The sequence below is a fragment of the Melozone crissalis genome, unplaced genomic scaffold, assembly GCF_028551555.1.
Source record: "Melozone crissalis strain CALT ecotype California unplaced genomic scaffold, PUWL_Pcris_2 ptg000027l_1, whole genome shotgun sequence".
NCBI classification, from domain to species: domain Eukaryota; kingdom Metazoa; phylum Chordata; class Aves; order Passeriformes; family Passerellidae; genus Melozone; species Melozone crissalis.
The window spans coordinates 43,416,610-43,438,738 of record NW_026535805.1 but is presented as its reverse complement, the minus strand read 5'-3'; the positions used below and the strand labels follow the sequence as shown (position 1 = coordinate 43,438,738).

At 39.4% G+C, this 22,129-nt stretch overlaps 1 protein-coding gene across 1 annotated transcript in view; it reads right to left on the bottom strand.

Annotated features, from left to right (window-relative positions):
• THEMIS (thymocyte selection associated) overlaps positions 1 to 22,129 on the bottom strand; it is a 70,717-nt gene that overhangs the window by 2,288 nt on the left and 46,300 nt on the right. Inside the window, exon 5 of the mRNA XM_054280359.1 lies at positions 7,647 to 7,797. Within this exon, the coding sequence (XP_054136334.1) occupies positions 7,647 to 7,797 (151 nt within the window). The remainder of the gene's footprint in view (positions 1 to 7,646; positions 7,798 to 22,129) is intronic.

Genomic DNA, 22,129 nt, shown 5'->3' with positions numbered 1-22,129 from the left:
ATTTTCTTCTCTGTTTGCAAAAACAATCCATTAGCCTCAACACTGAATTACTGAATGAGATAGGCCATCTCAGTCTGACAAGGAAACAAGGCTTATGTCATCGTGCTGTCCATCCATCCATCAATATCCTCAGTACTTTTACAAGTTTATTTCTGCCAATTTCAGTCAGATTTGAGAAGGGGACAGAAGTCTCACAGTGGTTACTAAAGCTGGAGCTGAATTAGTTCCTCTATTGAAAGAGAAGCATGCAGAACACAGCTGTTATCCACTCCATTTGGCAGCAGACAGCAGGATAAATCAGTGTGTGCATATTGGTTGGCCACTCAACACACACATAGCTCCAGACCTGCTCTTTTTCTTTGATCGGAGCACTGCAAGGAGAGTTTTGGTTATTATCAGGAAAGACAGAGAGGAGTAGGGGGCAACAGTCCTGAATACTTATTAAATAAAATTTCATTAATTCTGCTCTTCCTGGAACAATTTGTGTAATTATATTTGCCTTTATAGTGGAAGGCTGGTGCTCTGCAGACTAAAAATTTCCATTAATTTCACTTGTATCTTTGAGCAAGCAGGATAAATTGGCTTTTTCTCGGAATATGTTTGCTGTTTTTCAGGAATTTCAAGATCAGAAATGGTTGCCATAAGTCTCCATTTTGCCCTTCTTCAAAAGGTAGGCAACACAAATGACCCAACTCATCAAGACTCTTGCTTGAAAGAGACAAGAGCTAGAGGCCCCAACTCATGTACATGTACAATTCTGCACACCTGAATGCCTCTAGCCATGTGACCATAACATAGTTTTATAGCTGTGGTAAATATTTCACATCAGTTTTAACTCTGCATAAATTAACATTCAATCACACAGCATTTGTTGTTTATTTATGCCTAACTTGAAAAAAAGTTGTGAAATATTTAGCATAATAATGTTATGAACTCACCATGGTAGAACCACATCCTTATTTCTGCAGATCACTTAAGTGAAAATGCACAGAACCAAAGGTATATGCATAAACCAAGCATTTTTATGAGCAGCAGCATTTTATTTGCTGTGAGTCTGGTTCTGATGCTCCTCAGTGCTAATGAGAACTAATTCCTTAGGGAGTGCTGCTGAAAGCCGATGAGTGTTAGAAGAATCAGAGCCCATAAAACTAATGGACTGTTCCTTGAGCTGATATCCATCAACCATTACTTCATGGGATGATATAGCATATCTTTAAAAACTGTTATGTGCCACAATCAAAATATTTCACATAAACTGTAGGGTTGTATTTAATGTATGGGTAATATTTATCTTCCTCTGGAATCTCCTAAACTAATATTTGGAAAAGATTAGTCTGAATTCCTTTAAAAGAATCTTAAATTTCCTGAAATAGACAACTGTTGACGTTTTTCACTGTCCTTTAACTTTAAAATGTTTTTCTTTGTCAGTTATTTTTTTTTTTTCTGGTCTGTTTTGCTGGTTTCATTGGAGTTTTTGAGACCTAGTTTCCACTGTTTCACTACTGCCTTGTATAAAATAAATCCCCAGTGTAGCAACAGCTCTTGCAGATGAGAAATGATTGCCACAAGTTTTGAACAGTGTCATGTTTCTTGCCTCAAAATAAGTTCCTGCAAGAGGATGCAGAGTGGGGCTCAGGGAACCATCAGGGACGTTCAAATGCTGCTCTGCACAGGACTGGGGGAGCAGAGCCAGCAGCACTGCCAGAGATTGGGAAAGGGCGCTCACATGAATTAAACCTTTGGTTTAACTACATATTATGCTGTCATACCCCTCCTTGCAACTGCCTAAGCTCCTGCCTGAAATCTCTGAATATTACTGCAATTAAAATAAGTCATATCTAATAAACCAGTGAAATTACAGGGACTCAGAGCCTGTGCTTTCTTCTCCCTGCCGTAAAACAAGTTAGAGTTTGGTTGAGAGTAAAGCTGATTGAAAACATTTCAATATCATTTACTAAAGTGTACTCACATCCTACAAAATGGTAAATGGTATGATCTCCATATTTTAAGTAATTTTCTTGCCTTTTTTTAAACCTACCTCAGAAGATGTGTCAGCCAAGGATAAATTCTGTGTTTACAGAAGAAAGCACAGAAAGTTTTTTCTTTTTGTTTTTGTTTTTAAGAAAATTACAAGACCTTGGTAGCCAAAGAATCTAATATCATTATTTCCCTAATCAAAGACTGAGCTGAGTGGGAAGCTGGAGGGAGTTGTCACACACACATACAAGAAAGGATTCCTAATTCACATTGTTTATTCCCATGCACCTAGTTCAGAACACTAGTTCAAAATCCCTGTGATGTCATAAAAAAAAAGCAGCTTTTATTTTTTTTAATAATTCATAATTCTAGATTTTGATTTAAGTTTTTGGGGTTGTTATGTTTAATTCATTTTAATATTTGTTTTAGAGCACAGTGCCATAGTCAAAGTATTGTCTTCACTAACAGGACAGCAAGCTACAGGGGCAGAAGTTTCTTGAACCATCTTTGAAAATTTAGTAGATATATGTGCATCCAAAAGCACGAATGAAAGCCCCAATCCTCTTTTATTATCTCCAGCCCACCAGCCTCCTAAAGCAAGTGCCTAAAGACAGAATATATAAATATCCTCTCTAAAATATCCTGACATGAATGAACAAAATCAGCATAAATACTGTTTTGTTGCAGACTGTAACTACTCCAGAAACCTATGCCATGAATAAGTAGATTATGTAATGTTCTAGAAACTCCACTTAGAATAAATTTCAAGGATAAAGAAAAACTGATACAGCAGATTTCTGATGAGGGTTATAATCCTGCAGATATTGCTACCATTTTTAATTAATTCAACCTTAGTCAAATATAAGAAAATAAGATAATATCTTCAGTGGCCTATTCAGGTTTAATTGCAACAGAAGAAGAAGGTTCCATTTCTTAGAAGCAAAGATAATAAATCCTGTCTTTATTAACATGAACTCTGTAAAGAAAGACAACAGAGGCTTTAAAATGTAGGAAAAAACGTTGTTTTTCTTTTTGGAACTATCTGGCCTTTGGTAAGAAATAGAAATTGTTTCTGTAACTAGGGGGGTTTTTGAGAGTACAGATTCAACATCCTTATTAGGAATTTGAAACAGGTTGGTGCTTTGGAGGGTGGCTTAACATTCATCAGTAGAAGTTTAAAGATTAGTCAGTGAATGGTGCATTTCCTCCCACTCAAAACCTACAGGAGTGTGTCTGTGTTATTAGTCTTGACATATTTTCTAATCCATTATCTTTTGAATTAGCAGAGCAGAGTACACCCTCTGGAACAGGCAAGCTTGCTGCACGCAGCAGTGGACTCATGGGGATTCCTTGGCTGGCCAGGAAGAACTGTTCCATAATCTAATCCGCTCTCCTGTATAATTCTGCAATTATCTTTTAATCAAGCCAAATAATTTTGGACTGTACTAACATACAACTTTCAGGAAAAATTTTAGCTGTGATTTGTGTATGTCAGAGTACAATCCATCACTGTTCTTTGGACTGGGTTACATCTGCCTAGCTCAAACTCACACTATACTCCAATTTGGACAGAGTTTGTAAAGGGATATACTCCAAGGCAATTAAATAAGAAGTAATTTCCTAGTCTTGCAAAAGAAGTATCATTATGATACTACTTCATGACTTTCAGTGTGCATACTAAGAGAGGTACTAGGAGTTTGTTTGGAATCCTCAGCAACAAAAGCTATCCTCTACCTAGTGTTCTATGAATAGCCTAAGCCAAAAGAGTGAATAGGATGAACTTCAAATTAACTAATTGAAATTTTAATGAGAAATGAGCCAGGAGATCTGTGACTGATGGGCTTTTGAATCAGATACATGGCTAAGAACTCAGATGCATGGGAAGAGTTACTGCTGTAAATGTTTGCAGTACCAGTCACACAAGCCTTCAGCAGTCTTAACACCATTTTCTTTCTCTAATACTCTTGGTCATACACCCAAAGCTACCTGGAAGCTGCCTGCAAAGCACGGGTCTCCAGCCATAAATTCTTGGAATAACACAGGAAAAAATAAGCCTGACTGATAGCTAAAGCTTAAAAAAAATATGTTTACTAGAAGCAGGAGGAGTTAAGTCATCAGTGTACTATGACTAATGATGGTCTCAGCCAGAAGAAAAGTAAACTCTGCTTTCTCTGAAAGGATGTCACAGCAAATATTAGGATCTTGATGCAATGACTGCCAAAGGAAATAGTACAAAAACAATGAAGGAAAGATATTTTTAAACCTGAAAAAGGCCCTAGAAAAAGCATTCTTCTCAATTAGATTGTTTCAGAATTAAGAGCAAGTGAAGAATTGGCTAAGAAAAACAGAGTTGTGCTAGAAGCTGAAAAATCACAATAAAAATCAAGTGCTTTTGGAGATTATTAAAAAGAGTTATCAATGACATAAATAAGGCTTAATGTGGTAGACAAAAGACTAATGCTATTATCTCTGGATGAATAAAGAGAGAGAAGGCGGACAGACTTCAAGCAGGGCAGATGGGACAGTCAGTGATATTGCAGCATTTCACCATGGTGCTGGAACATGTTCAGCAGAAGGTCCAAACCTGGAACTGTTGCAAAAAGTCCAGGTCCAGAACCACAAACTGCATGAGCTAACACACAGCATGAAGGAGAAGGAAGAAGTCTTGGTGGTGTCATGGGTAACAGAAGCAGCTTTCTTGCCTAGGGACATGTGAAGAACCCCCTGAGAGTTTCTGGGTCAGGATTTGACGGAGAGACCAATATGAATGATGCTGTGGGTGCCTGCTACAGACACAGTGATTCATTAATGGAGCAGTAGATGGGAACGAGCCTCCTTTAGTAAGTTTTCAATGGGAGGAGCAGCTGAGATGCTTGTGCTGCCATCCAAAAGGACCTGAACAGGTGGGAGAACTGGGCAGAGAGGACTTGCATGAAGTTCAGTGGAAGAAAATGCAAGCCCTGGGAAGGAATGACTGGAAAACAGCTTTGCCCAGGAAAACACTGGAGTCCTGGAAGACAAGCTGACTGTGCTCCAGCAATGTGTCTTTGTGGCAAAGTGGTCCAACACCTCCTGGGCTGCATTAGGCAAAGTGGTGCCAGCAGAGATCCTTGCACCCATGATCAACACTGGTGAGAGCACACCTAGAGTGTTGGGTCCAGATTTGGGCTCCCAGTACAAGAGGGACATGGATGTTCCAGAGCAAGTCCAGCAGAGGGTCATGAAGGTGATCAAGTGCCTGAAGCATCTGAAATAGAAGGAGGGGCTGAGAGGGCCGAGGCTGTTCAGCCTGGTAGAGAAGACTCAGGGAAGGTGTTATCACTGGGCATCAGTACCTGATGGGAACATAGGAAGAAGATGGAGACAGACACTTCCCAGACACTTCCAGCTACAAAAGAAACACAAGAAGTAACAAATACCTTCACAGTAGAAAAATGGAAAGACCAAGTGACCTCCCAGTCCTGTTATTGAGCTGAAGCTTTAGTAACAGCGGCTCCAAACTGCTTTTCTCAGCCAATGGAGCTCAGCTTAGTAACTGCTGTACAATTCCTGTAACAGGCACAGGAAGTGACTCTATGACTTCACTTTTTGCACAAACTGAGAAGCTGCGTTCAGAAAAATATTTGAAGACTCTTTACCATAAAGGCACTTTGAGACTTTAGACTGTGTCACATTCTTGTCTGTGTGGAGTCTAGGCCAATAGAGTTAAGCACCTACTCAAGCACTAACTCTTGTGCTTGTCAATAAGCCAATGCTCAGCATAAATTTTATGTCTGCCTTCTTTCTCAAAGAGGCACTGGTCACATTTTCTTCAAGTGTGTTCCCTCTGCATCCCATGTCTGCCTCACCCCACGGAGACTAACCCAGGCTAGTGACCCAATTAATCCCTGTGGACATGGTTTTCAAAGTCAAGCCTCAGTGATTTACAGGAAGTGCCCTTAACAAGAAATGAGTACCACATTAACCCACATTGGTATTCTTTTTATTTTGTAGGATTTAAACTGAGGGTACTGTCCTTTGTACCTGCTGACATGTAAGCTTCACCATTTACCCCTATAAAATCTAATCAAATCATTAAACAGTGACAAAACAAAGCCTGAAAAGAGATTTTTCAAAGCCACAAAATAACAAATCTGGAATTTTATTTAGATGCTGCCAGATATCAAAATATTTTGCTGGTTTTGGCTGGGGCAGAATTATTATATTCACAGTGACAAGTACAGGGCTGTTTTGGATTTGTGCTGAACACAGGGTTGATAATATGGAGATTTTTTTTTTATGTGCAAGGGCTTTTTTTCTGAGCAGGGCTTGCACAGAGCCAAGGGCTTTTCTGCTTCTCATACTGCCATAGCTGGCAAGGGAAGTTGGAGCTTGGGACAGGTGACCCAAACTGACCAAAGGGAAAGGAAGAGGAAGGGGGGACGTTTGGAGTGATGGAGTTTGTCTTCCCGAATCACTCTTACATGAGATGAGGCCCTGCTGTCCTGGAGATGGCTGAACAACTGCCTGCCTATAGGAAGCCTTGAATTAATTCCTTGTTTTTCTTTGTGTGAGTGGTTTTTGCTTTCCCTGTCTTTCTCTCAACCCACAAGCTTTCTGGCTTTTTCCCTTCCAATTCTCCCCCCCATCCTGCTGGTGGGGGAGTGAGCTGTGTGAGGCTTGGTCACTGACAGGGGTTAAACCACATCACTTTCAATAATCAGTCCCCAAATAATCAATTTCCACAGCAATAAGGATTAGTGAATATTTAGCATGGCACTGTAATTCTTCTCCAGAAAATTGGTTTATGTAGCTTTTAGAAGTTTCAATACACAGTTTCAAATAGACAATTCTTTTTAAGAGTCTTGCACACTGAATGACAAGAAAAAAAAGAGGGAATTTATAAGAAGTTCTTCTATTGATATAAATTTTCAGTTAACAAATGCTGTGAGGATGAATACTCATGCTTTAGTCCTCAAAATGTTCCAGTGTTGTAATTAATGTGATTTTTTCATATCTCAAATGTAACCTGTGACAGAGGGATTAATGAAAATTTTTTTTTAATATTAACTGCCAAGTTGAAATACATAAAATAAATTTGGATTTGTCCTCTCAAGATTTAGCCTTTCAACTTCAGTATGGTTCATTTCTGAAAAAGAAAAACTTGAAAGATAAGTAGAAGAACTAGACATCTATCGAAATTATGGGAAATACAAACAAGTAGAGAAAAATTTAAAAACAATTATTGGTCAAGGATTTTGCTCAGTGTTATTATGTTCTTCAAAATACAAAAATATGAGTTGAAGACATCTCTATATCTTTAATGTAAATGGCTTTCTCATCTCAAAACACTTTGGGATAGGTATTTTTTTAATAACAGATTACGTGTATGCGTCACTGTAAAGCAAAAGATCAGCACATGTTTTCCAGTTGTCTCTTCCTAAAAACCACTGAATATTCATGCTGCACTGTCAGACAGAGTTTAATACCACGCTGCTGCTGAGAGCCTGGATGAATTTGCCTTATGGAATTTATGGAGGAAGAACAGAAAGGTTCCCTTTTCATCCCTCTCTGACTAAGCCACAGATTCCAAGTGAAATCACACAAGATACTCCTGTATGACAAATTTTCATTAGGGCTGAGGTTAAGCTTTGTTGTATTAATAGCTCAAACCATGAAGCTTTACTGACCTTTAGTCACAGTGGTTTCCACTAGTGTAGCTTTCCCAGTCACGTCCTTATTCTCACAATGCACCAAATCATTTTGACAACTAACTTGCAATTCCAAAACAGCAGCATCTTGATCTGAGCACCATTTCCTGGTGGTGTCTACGTAGAAATTCTGAAATTAGATAGAATAGTACATTAACTTTCCACGTAAATTGGTATTCCAAACTGATGTGACATGCAAGAGCAATATTCTTTGGGTTATTTCTGAGTGTTTTAACTGCAGATTTTTCTGTTTGTCAAAGTCATCGATGACATTTACCACAGAGCTTGTCTTTCAGGCATGTATATCACAAAATAACATGACCAGGAGGCACTCTAGGTGAAGAGTTTACCTCTAAAACACATCTCCAGTCTTTCTTTTCCTTTTTATATTTTGGCTATATGGAGTCACACAAGAAAAAGGAGATTTATGTATCACTTTTGGTTGATTCAGATTACTTTCTGATTAACTATTTTTATTGTATCGATTGTTCATTTAATGTGTTCTGTTACATATTATATCACAAACTCATATAAAGTCTGACATTTCAATTACATTTACCCAGTAGCATTCACAGCATAGTATAGTTAGATGATGGGAACATACAATTATGACATTATTAATTATAGTTTTATTACACTGGAAAAAGTAAGTTAGATGGCTTCAATATTTGCATCCCTTGAAATTCAAGCTTCATATACACCTTTCCATAATTATGTTGGGGTTTTTTAAATTTTGAGGTATTTATATCATAAATACTTTCAGTCAAATACATATTTTTAGCTGTGTAAGTAACAGTCAATTAAAAGTGTCAAAAATATATCTTTGGTGAAGCTCTACAGTAGCTGCAGTGTAGGTACAGAGCAATTGCAATCATTATACCAGAGTATATATTTTAGGAAATAATCAGTATGGATTTTCCATTCAAAATCAAATACAGATTTTTTTCCTTAGCAATGACAAAGCCCATCCTATTCAGAGAGATAAGGTCAAGCTGGTAAATCTGACAATAGCTACACAGTAATAGGATCTGATCTTTTCAGAATCAACCCACAATTTGCGAAGGCGCAACACAAGCCCACATTTTACAATAACTTACCCTTTTTGAAAAAAGAGATCAGCTAGCAACAAAAGAAGTCACTGGGAATCAAAATAGAAAATTTGGAAGAGTATATTAAGAAAAACAGATAAGGATGAAATCCATAAAACATAGGGATGTCTTTGCCCAGTGGGTGGGTCACAACACTGCACAAGTGTAATACCCTTATTTTTCAATTAGAGGAATCTCTGGTACTTTTTTCCTTTTTCTTAAAAAAAATAAACCCGCAGGATCAATCTACAGGAGTCAGTTGAGTTGCAGTATTCAATGCATGTTTGTGCTCTACAGGCTGTACAATGCTGTGGAGCGCTTGCCTTGGTCCCAAAAGAACCTCTGAGGCCCAGCCAAGCTGTAAGCAGTGCTGTAATTCACAAAAAATTCAGGGCATGTAAAATAGAAATTCAGCTAAGAAATACTTTTCCAAGAGGACAGAAATGTCAGAAGAAATTCTTCACAGCAGAGGGTTTAACTTTCTTTCACAAGGAGGGCATGGCCTTTCTTTCATCTCCTTTTCTTGATCTTCAGCACCTAAACATGCCTGTATGCCCCACCTGCTTGTTGCCAGACTGTCCCAATTATATAAACACTCATTTTATAAGCAGCATTCTTGAAAAATGTCCACCTTTTTCTTGGGGAAAATAAATGCCTAAATAACCATGTTTCAGAGCTGCCACTAAACTAGTCCCATCCGTGGTATCAGTCATACCTCTTTATCACAAATTAAAGGTCTTGGGAAGGATAGAGTAACTATTATTCATAGGCAGATTATTCCTGTATTCCAGTTGTTTGGCATACTTAGCACACAGAAAGCTTTCATTTAATGCTCAGCTTTCAGGGAAGGATGGAACCTTAATTTAAACTGTTGACATAAAAAAAAAAAGAAGGTTTTTTTTTAAAAAAAAACCACATGAATTCTCTTATTTTCTACTCAGCTCCTTACTTACGCTATTAATACTAGCAATCAATGTGATGTATGAGTATGTTGAGTTTATTTATTTTGCATTGCCTTAACTAATTAAAAACAGGCCTTGATATCAAAATAGAAAGATAGTCTCATTAAGAAAAATCTATCTGGAATTTGTGCTCATCTTATAATTCATCAGCAAAACCACATGCTGTGAAAAAATAGTTACCTGGGGCACCTTGTAAACAAACTAAAATACACAAAACTCAAACATTTAAAAACAAATAGGATTACAGAAAATGAACTGTCACATCACTTTATGCTGAAATCTGATAGCATTTTAACATCCTTAATAGCACTATAGATGGTAATTATACTACAGACCAACAAAGATGAGTTGCTTTTTAAAAACTTTGTAACAGAGAAGTCTTACAGATTTCTTTCAAATACCTGGCAAACTTAACAGCCCAGAATTTCTATCTAGGCAGAGCCATTGTTCCACTAATTTAAAAAAGTCAAGATATCAGCCATGATTTTCAATAGTTACTGCCAGAAAAAACATTAATTCAATTAAAAACTCATAATCTGAGCAGCAGTCATTTGTTATAAAAGACTATTCATGAGGAAACCCCAAATCTCAGCATTTGGAAAATAAAACCAACATCTAGAGGTGCATGAACTAAAAATTTTACAGCAATGACTAAGAATTTCCCATGACATCTTCAAGTTTGCTTGTGGTCCAAGAAAAACTCAGGAGTCAAAGCATAAATCTGTAAAGGTAAATGAGTCTAAATACACACAGTCCTTCTCAGGAAAAAGGAGGTGTTACATCAAACAGGATAAACATAAAAAAGTGTGAGAGCTAAGGTGAGAACTAAAGGGCTGGAGATGCATCACTTTAGTAAGAACAAAGCGCCAGAATTCAGCAGAAGCTGTAAATGAGTGCAGTGTTTGTCACAGGTGCACAAACTGAAAACACTGCAGAGGCACACTGAGTTCCAGGGCAAGGGATTTGAATTAGTTTCCCTTTTCCCCTTGATCACCTGAAGAGTTTAATGCACTGCATCTGTGTGTGTGTGTGTGTGTGTGTACATGAGCTCTCTTCTGCAAGCAAGGCTTCCCTCTGCTTGTCTGCTCCAAAAGCTGTGAACTCTGACAATGGTTTTTATCAGTGGCACTGGCCAAATAGTAATGTTTTCACTATCTACAGCCACAGTTGCACAAAACCTGTCCCCAAAATGCTGATATCCCCTGCAACATAAGTGTTTGCTCTCATCTTTCTCTCACAGCTCCAAGCTGTGTTGTCCTCCAACTTAAAAAATTTGGGTTATCAACAATTGCATCCATGTAAATGTTTTTTTCATTACAGTGTCAAAATGTTTTTTAAATTCATTTACATTTCTGTTATCAGTATCATGTGGCAATGAGTTCCAGAGTTTGTTTCTGCTCTGAAATTTACTTTGGGTAGCGAGGTTTCTTTTTAGTGCCCTAATTCTTAATTTTATTAATTTTCTCCCCTCATTCAGATTTTTGCTCTTTTTCTTGAGTCATCTTTCTTTAGGTAGAAGAGTGTTTGGAAGGTCTTTAATCTTTCCCCTTCCTGGAGTTAAATTCTAACTCATAATGCAGTGACTCTGGAAATTCCTACTCCTTTGCAAGATGCAACCCAAAAGTACTGAAGGCAATCCCTGTCCCTCACAGGCTTCAGACAGCAGTATTTGGTCACAAATTCTCAATCAGCCCATAAAATAGCACAGAAGTTCTTACAAAAAACACTCCCAAACCCCAACCAACCTAAAAAACCCACCAAAAAACCCACAAAACCCAACAATAACAAAACCATAAATCAAACAAACAACCCCCACCCTCTTCTAACTCTGGAGGTATCCAGCAAAATTATTGTAACCACTGAGATAAAACAGAGGAAGTAAGAAAAAGGTCTTTTAAATCTAGTTACAAAAAAAAAGAAAATAATTCATGTTCATAATACGCATTATTGTTTGGTTGCCTTTTTTTTTAAGGAAAGAACACCTCAACAGCATCTAGAGCATTCACTGTAAAGAAAGAAACATTTGTTTAAAGTACATAAAAATATTTGGAAGCAAATATGAAACCAGTAGCTGTCACAATCTCTGAAAATGTGGTGAGATATATAGTGCCATAAACCAGTCTGACAAAATTATGCTTTCCAGACTGAAAGTCAAGCTGTTAGGTGATTACAAATGACTCAAGTGAAGAGGAGTACTCATTTGCTGGAGCAATCAGTGCTGGACATGGCACTACACCTTTGGAGTACATTATTACAAGTCACCCATGCTGGTAGACACAGCACATAAACCTTTTACTGCAATCTTTAAAAACAACTTGGAGTGGCAGTATTTACAGCCATCAGAAACCCAAGCCAAAGCTCCAGATACATATTTATTGCTTTGGAATTAACTGCATGGGTATATTTATATCTAAAATGCTTAATTGCTGCATGCACCTTTCCACCAGAAGAAAAAGATATACATATAGAATGAAAGTGTGATGAATGATTTCACTGTCCAAACACAGACAAAAAAGACAATTTATCCCTACCAGCTGCATATGACAGTTCTGTAAGAGACTGACACAGCACTCTATTCACCTGGAAGCCCAACCCAGGCTGGATGAAGTTTTAGTTTTAAATAGTTTGCAGAGTATTTCAAGGAAATTGTGAGAGAGGGTGGTAGAGAGAGACATATCAGTATTCATAGTGGCTGATTTATAAAGAAGACTTCATGAGCTTCAGAACCTACAGAATTACAACCTACCTATATGATATTGCTCCCACAGTCATTATATCTACATGACTTTATGCAGGGACAGTTTGGAACTACAGTGGGTCAGAAAATAGTCACAGATGTTGTTTCCCATGTAGTATCAGCCAGAGTAAATGCTATCACATTCAGAGCCCAAGACTATCTTTAGTCACAGATCCGAATTACTTTTGGGTTGGAAGAGCACACATTGGATACATTCTGGAGTAACTGCACTGGTCAGATTTACACCAATGCTCATTATCAGGTGATCCCCCTCTATTCCACTCTGGTGGAACCCCACCCAGAGTACTGCATCTAACTCTGGGGCACACAACATAAGAAGAACATTGATCTGCTGGAGTGGGTCCAGAGGAGGGCCACAAACACGATCTGGAGCACTTTTCCTGTGAAAATAGGCTGAGAGAACTGGGGCTGTTCAGCCTGAAGAAGAGAAGGCTCTGGGGACACTTTCTGGCAGCTTTCCAGTACCTAAAGGGAGCTTACAGAAAAGAAAACGAGGGGCTGTTTATCAGGTAGCAGAGTGATAGGACAAGGGGAGTGGTTTTAAGATGAAAGTCAGTAGGTTTAGATTAGATTTTAGGAAGAAATTATTTTCTGTGAGGGTGTGAGGCACTGGCACAGGTTGCCCAGGGAAACTGTGGGTGCCCCATCCCTTAAAGTGTTCTAGGCCAGGTTGGAATGGGGCTTTGAGCAACCTGGTCCAAGGGAAGGTGTCCCAGCCCATGACAGGGGGTTGGAACCAGGTGGTCTTCGAGGGCCCCTTCCAACCCAAACCATTCTATTATTCTATGAAAATATACTTCACCTGCTGTCTGACTAAAAATCTGAATGGGTGTTCTTACCTAACAGATGGGGAACACAAATTTGAATAATGGGTGCACACACATGGGAACTGCTGACTTGTCTCAAAATCTGCATTATTATGGGAGACAATTAAGATTGATTTATTCCACTTGAAAAGAAACAATTACCTTTGGATTATTATTCACTTGTATCCCAAGGTAGCCTTCCTGTATGATCTATTGACAAGCCAACTTACCTTGCACATCAGGGTAATTTTTCCAAGGGCACAGTGTACCCATAGCAAAGGGTACTGACAAGGGCCTATGATTTTGCAGCAAAGAATTTTAACAGTCTTTCCCATTGCCCTGATTCCAGTGCATGGTATCAAGTCTTCATTTTCCACAGTCCACTGGAGTGTGGAAAAGGAGAAGAGCTAGTTAGAAGATACTTCAGAAAGGCCATGGGCAATAAAGAGGGTCCTCATTTAGTTTTATTAATATACAGGATGAGAGCACTTTGGAGAATTATTATTTGCCTGCAGGACTCATAAGGTACTATAAACTGCAGATTAACAATTTTGAGAAAGAAGGGGTCAAGGTTAAATCGTTTCAAAGACAGAAGAAAAACTGTATTAATTTGTGAATTATTGTCTGCATAAAAGAGGCAAAAATCACATGATAAAATTAAGTTTTGTGATCCAGATTCAGGTGCTTAATAAATTTCTTCCTCACAAGGTATTTCCTCTGCATACCAACAATATCACAATTAATTTGACTTTCATTGTCAGTAGTCTGGGTTTTCTCATAGAATCATAGAATAGTTTGGGCTGGAAAAAACCTTAAGGACCATCTAATTCCACCCATACTGCCATGGGCAGGGACATCTTCCGCTGGACCAGGTTGCTCCTGGTTCTTTTCCCAAAGGTTAAAAAGGAGAAAAATATATAAAAAAAAAATCATTCTTGGTTGTAGGCTAATGCTACTGTTGGCACATTTTAAGGGTTCAAACACTGTATTTAAATTCTTATGTTTTTTACTTGGATTTAAAACCAAAACAAACCAGAGCAGAAAGCCTTGTTCCAGCCAGATCCATTCCGACGAAAACAAAAGAAAATAATGCGCCAGGCCGATTGGTCTTGGCGAAACCAGCGGCACGCAAATTGTCTGTGAGCTGGGACAACCGATGACATAGAGGAATGACACAAAAACCCATGACAAAAGGAATGAGCGGGGAAGCAGGAGGCGGGCACCGCTAGGGGGCTCCGCATCCCGCGCATCCCGGCGCATCCCGCGCATCCCGACGCACCCTAGCGCATCCCGAGCGCTCCCCGCGGAACGCGCTGCCGGCACCGCGGCTCTGCCGTGAGACGGGACAGCCTGACATCCCAACGCTCCGCCGACAAAGATTTCTCCTTCTGGTCCAACCCTCTCCCCCCGTTTGAAACGACGCGCAATACATTTCTGGGACAACGGAGAGAGAAAAGGCTTGATCAGATCTGATGATTTTTTGGGATGCAATGTAGTGAAACGCTAAGATCTTGTAATTTAACAGGCTGTGGTTTAATAATTGTGGTAGGGGTGGTGGGGAATAGCAAACAGAGGGAAAAAAAGGATCCAGCTGATAGAATGACCTTTGAAAAGGGCTGTTGTAAGTGAACAGTGCATGCTTTCTTAGGAAATTTTGCGCGGGTTTTAAGGAGGTAAGGAAATACTGCCACTCTTCACTGACAGTTCCCACAGTTCAGGTAAATTTTCTGCAGTGAATGGAAACAAAATAAGTTGCATTATGTAATAAATAAAAATCCACACTAGAGTGCTTTTCCATTGCATTCTACAGAAATTCTTTGCTTGCTCTGAAAATTCGGAGTCCCAAGATTTTAGTTCTTAATCCAATGGTTTTCATGTACTCATTCAGTGCTCACAGTGTTTGTTTAATCATTTGTTGAATGAGATCTTTTTCTCCCCCCCAGATTTTCCCAGAATAGTACCGATTGTGTCCCAAGAGATTTTGGAATTAAGTTTTGCTACCAAAGATCTTTCATACCTCTGGGTAACTGAAGCTGTCAAAAAAGTTCCTTTTTTGACAGATATTTTTCCCCTGCTCTGTCTGTGAATAAGCAAAAGAGAAGAGAAAATGGTGTTGGGCACCCTTGAGTGGCCTGGGATGAAGCAATGCTGTATTAGCCACCACAAAATCACCAGGCTTACACCTTGGGCTTAGTGTTAGAAAGCAAAAAGGCTATTTAAAAATCTTTTAGCAATAGCTCAAATGCAAAATGCTGCATAATGCTCTCCCAGCTCCATCTCTTCCCTCTTCTCTTCCTGCTAAATACATAAAGGGGGGAGTGCTTGATCCCGAGTTCCTCAGAGCAGAGAATAGTTTTTTCATCTTTACTATAATGTGGATGATAATATTACATTTATTTTTGCAATGATGTCTTTATCATCACTGCAAAAGGTTTGGCTCTTTTCCTGAGTACTTAGTCTAAAACAGCACTTTGTCTCTTCAACACACCATGTAGTGAAATAAAAGTATTATTTTCTGCATTTTACATGCTGGTAAAGCAAAATGAACTCTTTTCCACATTGCTTCAAAAAGTGGGTAGGAACTGGTGAGATGCCACCAGCTGTCACCTTTCTACACACCCTGAGCTCTTCACCAGCCCGCCTTCTCCACCATCAGGCACAGAAATTGCAGCCACACTTGTGAGCTCTTAGCTAAAAAATTAGGCTTGGGACTGTTTCAGATTGGGCAATGAAAGTTAATATCAGCTTGTGGAAATCCTGGTTTCCATGGCACTCACAACAGTCCTGAAAGGAAGCAAGAAAAGATCCCATAGTTTCATAGTGATTCTAATGCTTTACCCCAAGGCTGGCTTTGCTTTTCTCCTGGGGTACCCACCCACTAAACAGGAAAGTTCTTGGTAGGAAAAAAGTATACACCTGAAGACCTAAATTAATGAGGCCTACTTCTGTATTGCAAATGCACCTCACCTTGGCAACTTGAACTGCTTGTTTGTTCAAAGATTATGAAATGTTGTATTTTGTGCTATCACCACTTAAGCAGAAGATATGGATTCTTTTCCTTTGCCTTTAATGGAACATTAACTGAAAATATAATTACAAGGGACAGATAATTACCTGCAGGTTTGCCAAACTGCAGATGGAATATACTCAGCAGACTGAAATCTGAAGGCTGAAAATGATGTGAATGTAAGTGCAGTTTAATGTGTGGAAAATTTGAATTGAAACTAAATGAAAGGAAGAATGAAATTTCCTGCGATTCCTGACACAGGACTCCAAAGGAGGTACCCTACTCTGCACTGTTGTTCCATCTGTCTTCCCTCAGTCCTCAGATCTTCTCTGCCCCTGAATATTTAAATAATGTCCACACTGGTTCAGGTCAAAATACATCTCACAGAGTATTTTTGCTTCACCATCGCCTTAAGCAGACCCCAAGGAAGAGTGACAACAGAGCAAGTCAGGATCTGTTACACCCAAATACACTCTCAGCCTCTTACTATTTTCAGCTCAGGGAATTTCCTGAGTTTGACGTGGTTTGTGTCTTAGTAACACTCAAAGGGTGTCTCTTCCAAGTATTTGTCCAGCCTCCCCTTGAACTCCTGATCTGCTCCCAGCCTTGTTCTGACTCCCCTCATTCTGAATGTATCCTGCCCATTTCCTCTAATTGTGGTCCTGCAGAGACTGGGGGTGAGGTGGGGGTGGAGAAGAGTGGGGGAGTGAAATTTTTAAAATAAATTCCTTTCATGTTCTTACTGCTGTGCTGGCCTTCCTAGCATGAGTCTGCAAGTCCATCTGCAGAACTCACCCTCTGCTTCCTCTTCCTGCTAGACAGAAAACTCTGTGTGCAGCAAACACCAGCCTGGGGAAAGCAGCAGGGCACTGAGTTGGTAGGAATTAAATACTTCAGACTGGATTCAGTCCTCAGACCCTGGGTGCAAATCTGCACTCACTCCCTGTAATTTGAAAGCATTATTCTGGATTTGCTCAGTCATGGCTGAATTCAGCATCAGGCTTCTTGTTTTTCAAAATCGTCTGTTTTCCAGGCCACAGCAGGGAATGTAGCAGCAGGAGTGAAAGGAAAATGGGTTATTTTATTAGCAAAATGCATTGCTATTCTAACAGGTATTTCTGCAACGTTTCAATTCCTTCAAGAATTTTGCCTTCACACACACATACACACATATAAATGTACACAGAGATATGAGTTTATAAATATTTCAACTTGCCCACTAGAAGCCAGCCTGTTTTTCAGAAAGAAACTATTCTGCCCCATTTTCTACTTCCCTTTCTATTCTTTATTCTCTGACATAATTTCAAAAAGTCCTGACAATTAATTCCCTTGCAGCTGTGCTGAACTGCACACCAGTGGTTAGCAAACCCAGCCAAGTCACAGGGGTCTTTGGTTTATTGGCAACACTGAATCACATCATGTAAAGGATCTGGAATTTTCCTCATCAGAAAGGATCTCTACATCCTGATACTTTTGGCAAATTGGGAAGTACACACCTGTCAGAAAAAAAATTCACTTCTGATTACAAGTACTTACCAAAACTATTAAAAGAAGACTTTTTGATCTGTTTCTGGCTGTAGGCATTTTAGATTTTGAATCTCCTCAATTCATTACAGGGAGCAAAAATTAAGGGAAAGGAAGGCTTTCAAATCCATTTACTCCTGGGTATCAAAATGAAACTGTGTGATACCATGTGCCCACTTTGGCCTGTGGCTCTCACCCTCCCCTGTACCACCCTCCCACCTAGGCACTGACTCCACAGAGGTTGAGTTCCCTCCCAGAGAGGATTGTAGCCCAATCAGCCCCAATACCAAGCTGTGAGGATGAGAACTGAATATCCCTCTATGCTCATAACTGTTTTCCATGGCTTTTGTGGCATCCACTCCCTTTCCAGGTTCTCTCCTAAGAGCCTGCTTTGTAGGACAGGCCTGGCACTCCAACAATGTTCAGAGCTATGCCTCAGTGGCATTTAAAAGGCCTTTAAAGCCTATTCAGAAAGAGGCAGCTGAGAAGAGAGGGTGTCTACAAATCTCAACCCGTTATTTCCTGGCTTATAAAAAAAAAAAAAAAGGCAACTGGAAAGTCAATCTAAAAAGCAGCATGGAGAACAGTAATGGTGGTACTTTGTTCATATGCTAAGAAAGTCAAATAGCAGAAGAAGGTTCATATTCAGTAATTTTTCTTCATATTTAAGATATACCCTGGTTGTTAGTTCCACCATTCTGTAGATGACACTAAGGATTGCACAACCTTTAAAGTGGAGATTGCTTTTCCCCTGTTCATGTTCATTCATGTTCAGCATATGTTCAGCTTCATGAAATAGTGTCTGAACTTGGCAGGTAGTTTACTGTACTGAACCTGTTCTTTTAAACCCCCCACCCTGTTTAAAACTTTGCAGAATGACTCTTTGTGCAGAAGACATTCTAAATTGTATCCGCATTTCCTAACCAAAATAATGAAGTAAAGAATTCCCATACTGCATTTACACATTTACAGAACCCAAGAAAACATCAAGGTTGATGGGGCTTTAAGCCCCATTAAGTTGCACTGTTGCAGCTGACTAAAGCATTAAACAGCTGCTGGCATGGAGAGTTCTGCTGTAAAATTCTGCCCTCTTAGGGCATTCACAAAGATTTTCAGAGGGCTTTTCCACAATGACCACATATATACACCAGATGGAAGACTCTTTGAGCAAATAAATACTTGCTTGGTGGACAGCTCTTCAAACTACTGACACAGGGCAAAGAGCTGAGTAACTCCCATGATTTTCATCATCAAGACTGATTTGGTTTCATCAGTCCACTGAATTACTTTGGGGATTTAGAAAAGATTTTATTTCTGCAGCCTAAAATTTCCTCTCAGTCAGTTTTTGAGCCAAACTTAACTGTTCACTTGCTTTTCAGTTCAGCAGCCTTTAAAAACATAATGATGTCTTCTCCTGATGTTTTGTGCTCAACATTCAGATGGTCAGCTGGGTCATTTTTTCAGATGTGAATATTTTCTTCTCAGGACTTGGAAACTGAGACCACTCTAAATGAGTTCACAGAGGGGCTTAAAAGAGATTATTATTACATCAATCTTATGCCAGTTTTGAGAGGTAATATTTGCAGTTCTATTAATTGCACAGGAAAGGCAATTTTCTCACTCTTCCTAATGGTAAATAGCCCAAACATGCAGGCTAGGCCTCCCCTCAACAACATGCATTACATGCCAGATTATCAATAGTTGATTATGACCCATATTGCAGAAAAGTTTGCAAGCAGCGTTGCAGGGTGCTCTCCCAGATCTACCCACTGGCTCTCATGCTTTGGCTCCGGAGAAAAAAGGCAAACGCGTCCAATCAAACTGGCAGCTTTGGCAACAGCAGGACTTTGTTCCTCAGCTGAAATGACTGCTGACATCCAACCTTCTATAATTCCCTTCATCTGGTTTGCAAAATGAGGGCAGGCAGGAGAGGAAGAGGCTGGGCTCTTGGTTGCAGTGGCAGGAGTTGGTCGTTGCCTCAGGAAACAAAGGGCTTGGGGAAGAAAGACTCAGGAAGCCGGATGTGAGAAGACATTTCTATCTCCAGAGCTGTTCTTTTCTGTGATTTTACCAAAACCACAGCTTGTTGAAGTAGAGTGCTGCATAGGGGCACAGCACTGAGCAGATGCAAAATGTTCCAGCTCTGGTACAACAAGGTCCTCCCAGCTGTGCCTCCAGCCAGCCACGAGCAGATCAGGAGAGCTGTGATCATGCCAGCAAAGAGCCTTGTGGCAGAAGTGAAGTTGTCCCAGCTGAAACAAAATGGCAAACCTGCAATGAGCCTGGCCAAGCTGCAGAAAGATGAGGTGGCTGGTACTTGTTTCAAGCTGGTTGAGAGTCTAATGAAAGCAACACAAATTCTCAAATTCATTTGGCTGGTTTTGGCTGTTGGTGTCTTCTTGACATGGTGAGAAACAGACCAATGCAATAACTAGCTGAACAAATCAGTCTATTAAAATCAGTGTGCATCTTTGAGTACAGTTATGCACAGGTTTCATTGTTTACAGGAGCAGAGCCTCAGAGACCCACCCATTCACACATACTGAAGTTTACTGTGGTGAATAATCCCATTTGGTAAGTGGAAAATCTCGCCGTGGTCTTTTACAGGCCTAACAGCTGGCAAAGTCAGGACCTTGGAAACAATGTTTTCTACAGCAGTGTGTATTTTCTGGCACAAAGGAAGATGAATAATCTGTCAGATATATAAATCTCGTAGGTCTTAAACCAAAAGGTATTCAGGGAACAAACTGTATGTTTCTGCAGATGAGGACAGTGCTTAACATATTGTGGGTACTACTAAAATTCAAATAAAAACCAGAGCAAATAAATTGACATCATTTATTTATTTGCTTCTTTGGGAATATATAAGAAGACTGACAAGAATAAAAGAATATACAGTTTGTTGTCATTAATTCTCTGGTTTAATAGTCTTTTATTTACTTAGGTGTAGAAAAATTCAGAACTAACAAATCCATCTATGTTTTCTGGGTTCCTGTGACATTTGAAAGCTTATAAAGGTAATGCAGATCTCAGGTTAGTCTCACCCTCCAACACTTCAGCTTTTTAGATAAGTAATAAGATCAACAGCAGGTGACACTGCATGTGACAATGGCTCTAGGGAGAAAATCCTCAAATCTACCTGGAGCTGGACTGAAATCTCATTAATTTCTCATGGATCATCAAAGAGCATCTGTGAGGCAGCAAGTTTGTGGATGGCACAGTCCTGCTTGCCAGCAGAAGCCTTCCCTTCAGCACTACTCATTTCCAAAGACATAAACTCCCAAGTTATTGAATCCCACTGTGAATTAAAAAGCTGTGTCATAGGCAACCTGAGGGCACCACTGATGCATCCTTTCGAGACAGAGTTTATTGGGTCAGCAACTTTTGACTCCTCCTAGCCCATTTGGCCACTTCTATAGCCAGCGCATCAACAGCAGAGAAACACATCTCATGTGACAGTAACTTTTGAGGCCCCATTTTGCACTGCAAAACTGAAAAGAAGCTTTAATGCAAGCAAGAGCTAGACCCAGGGAGGAGTAGGAAGCCACACTTACAGTGCAGAGCTTTTTGAAGTCAGTGAGTTTTACTGTGTTCTGGTTTTAGCACACCTTTGCAGGAGGTGGTCTGTGTGGTTTTGTGACCCAAAAGTTTAATTTTAAGTTTAGGGGGTTGGGTGAAAGAAGACATTTGAGAAGAAACTGGGTGAAAGATTCACACATATCTTTGAAAGCTTCACAGAGTTTTCACTGAACTGCATGGTTTCTGGTCCAAAGTAGAATTTCATTAGAATTTTTCAGTAAAATTTGTAAGAACTTGAATTTTGATCCATCAGAAATAAAGCAGAAATAAGGGATCTTATATTTTGAACCGCCTTATTTAATTTTTTTTTTTTAAAGTCTAACTTTTGCAGTTTTGTAGCATAAACATTTTCTCGTATCTTAGAACTTAATAGAAGTAAGACTGCAGTTACAAAGTTTCATACTTCCCCCTTCCCCCCCCAAAAAAGAGGCTTTGCAACTTTCATATAGTGAAAGGAAAAGAGTGGAGACTATTAAATATTCTTCTGATAAAAGCATTACTACTGATAGAAATTTCTAGGTTTGAATAGTCCCATCACATTTCTCTTACAAACTTAAAAATATTCTTTATAGCAATTTCATAACGTATCTTCTATATTAAGCCCTGGATTCAAGCAGGTATTCTTTTTTATTTTTGTGACTTTACAGGTACAATTGGTGCATTGCTCCTGGCAGACTGGCAAGATAGCACACAGGAATTATCTCATTTAACTGTAGATCAATGCCATGACTGCAATGA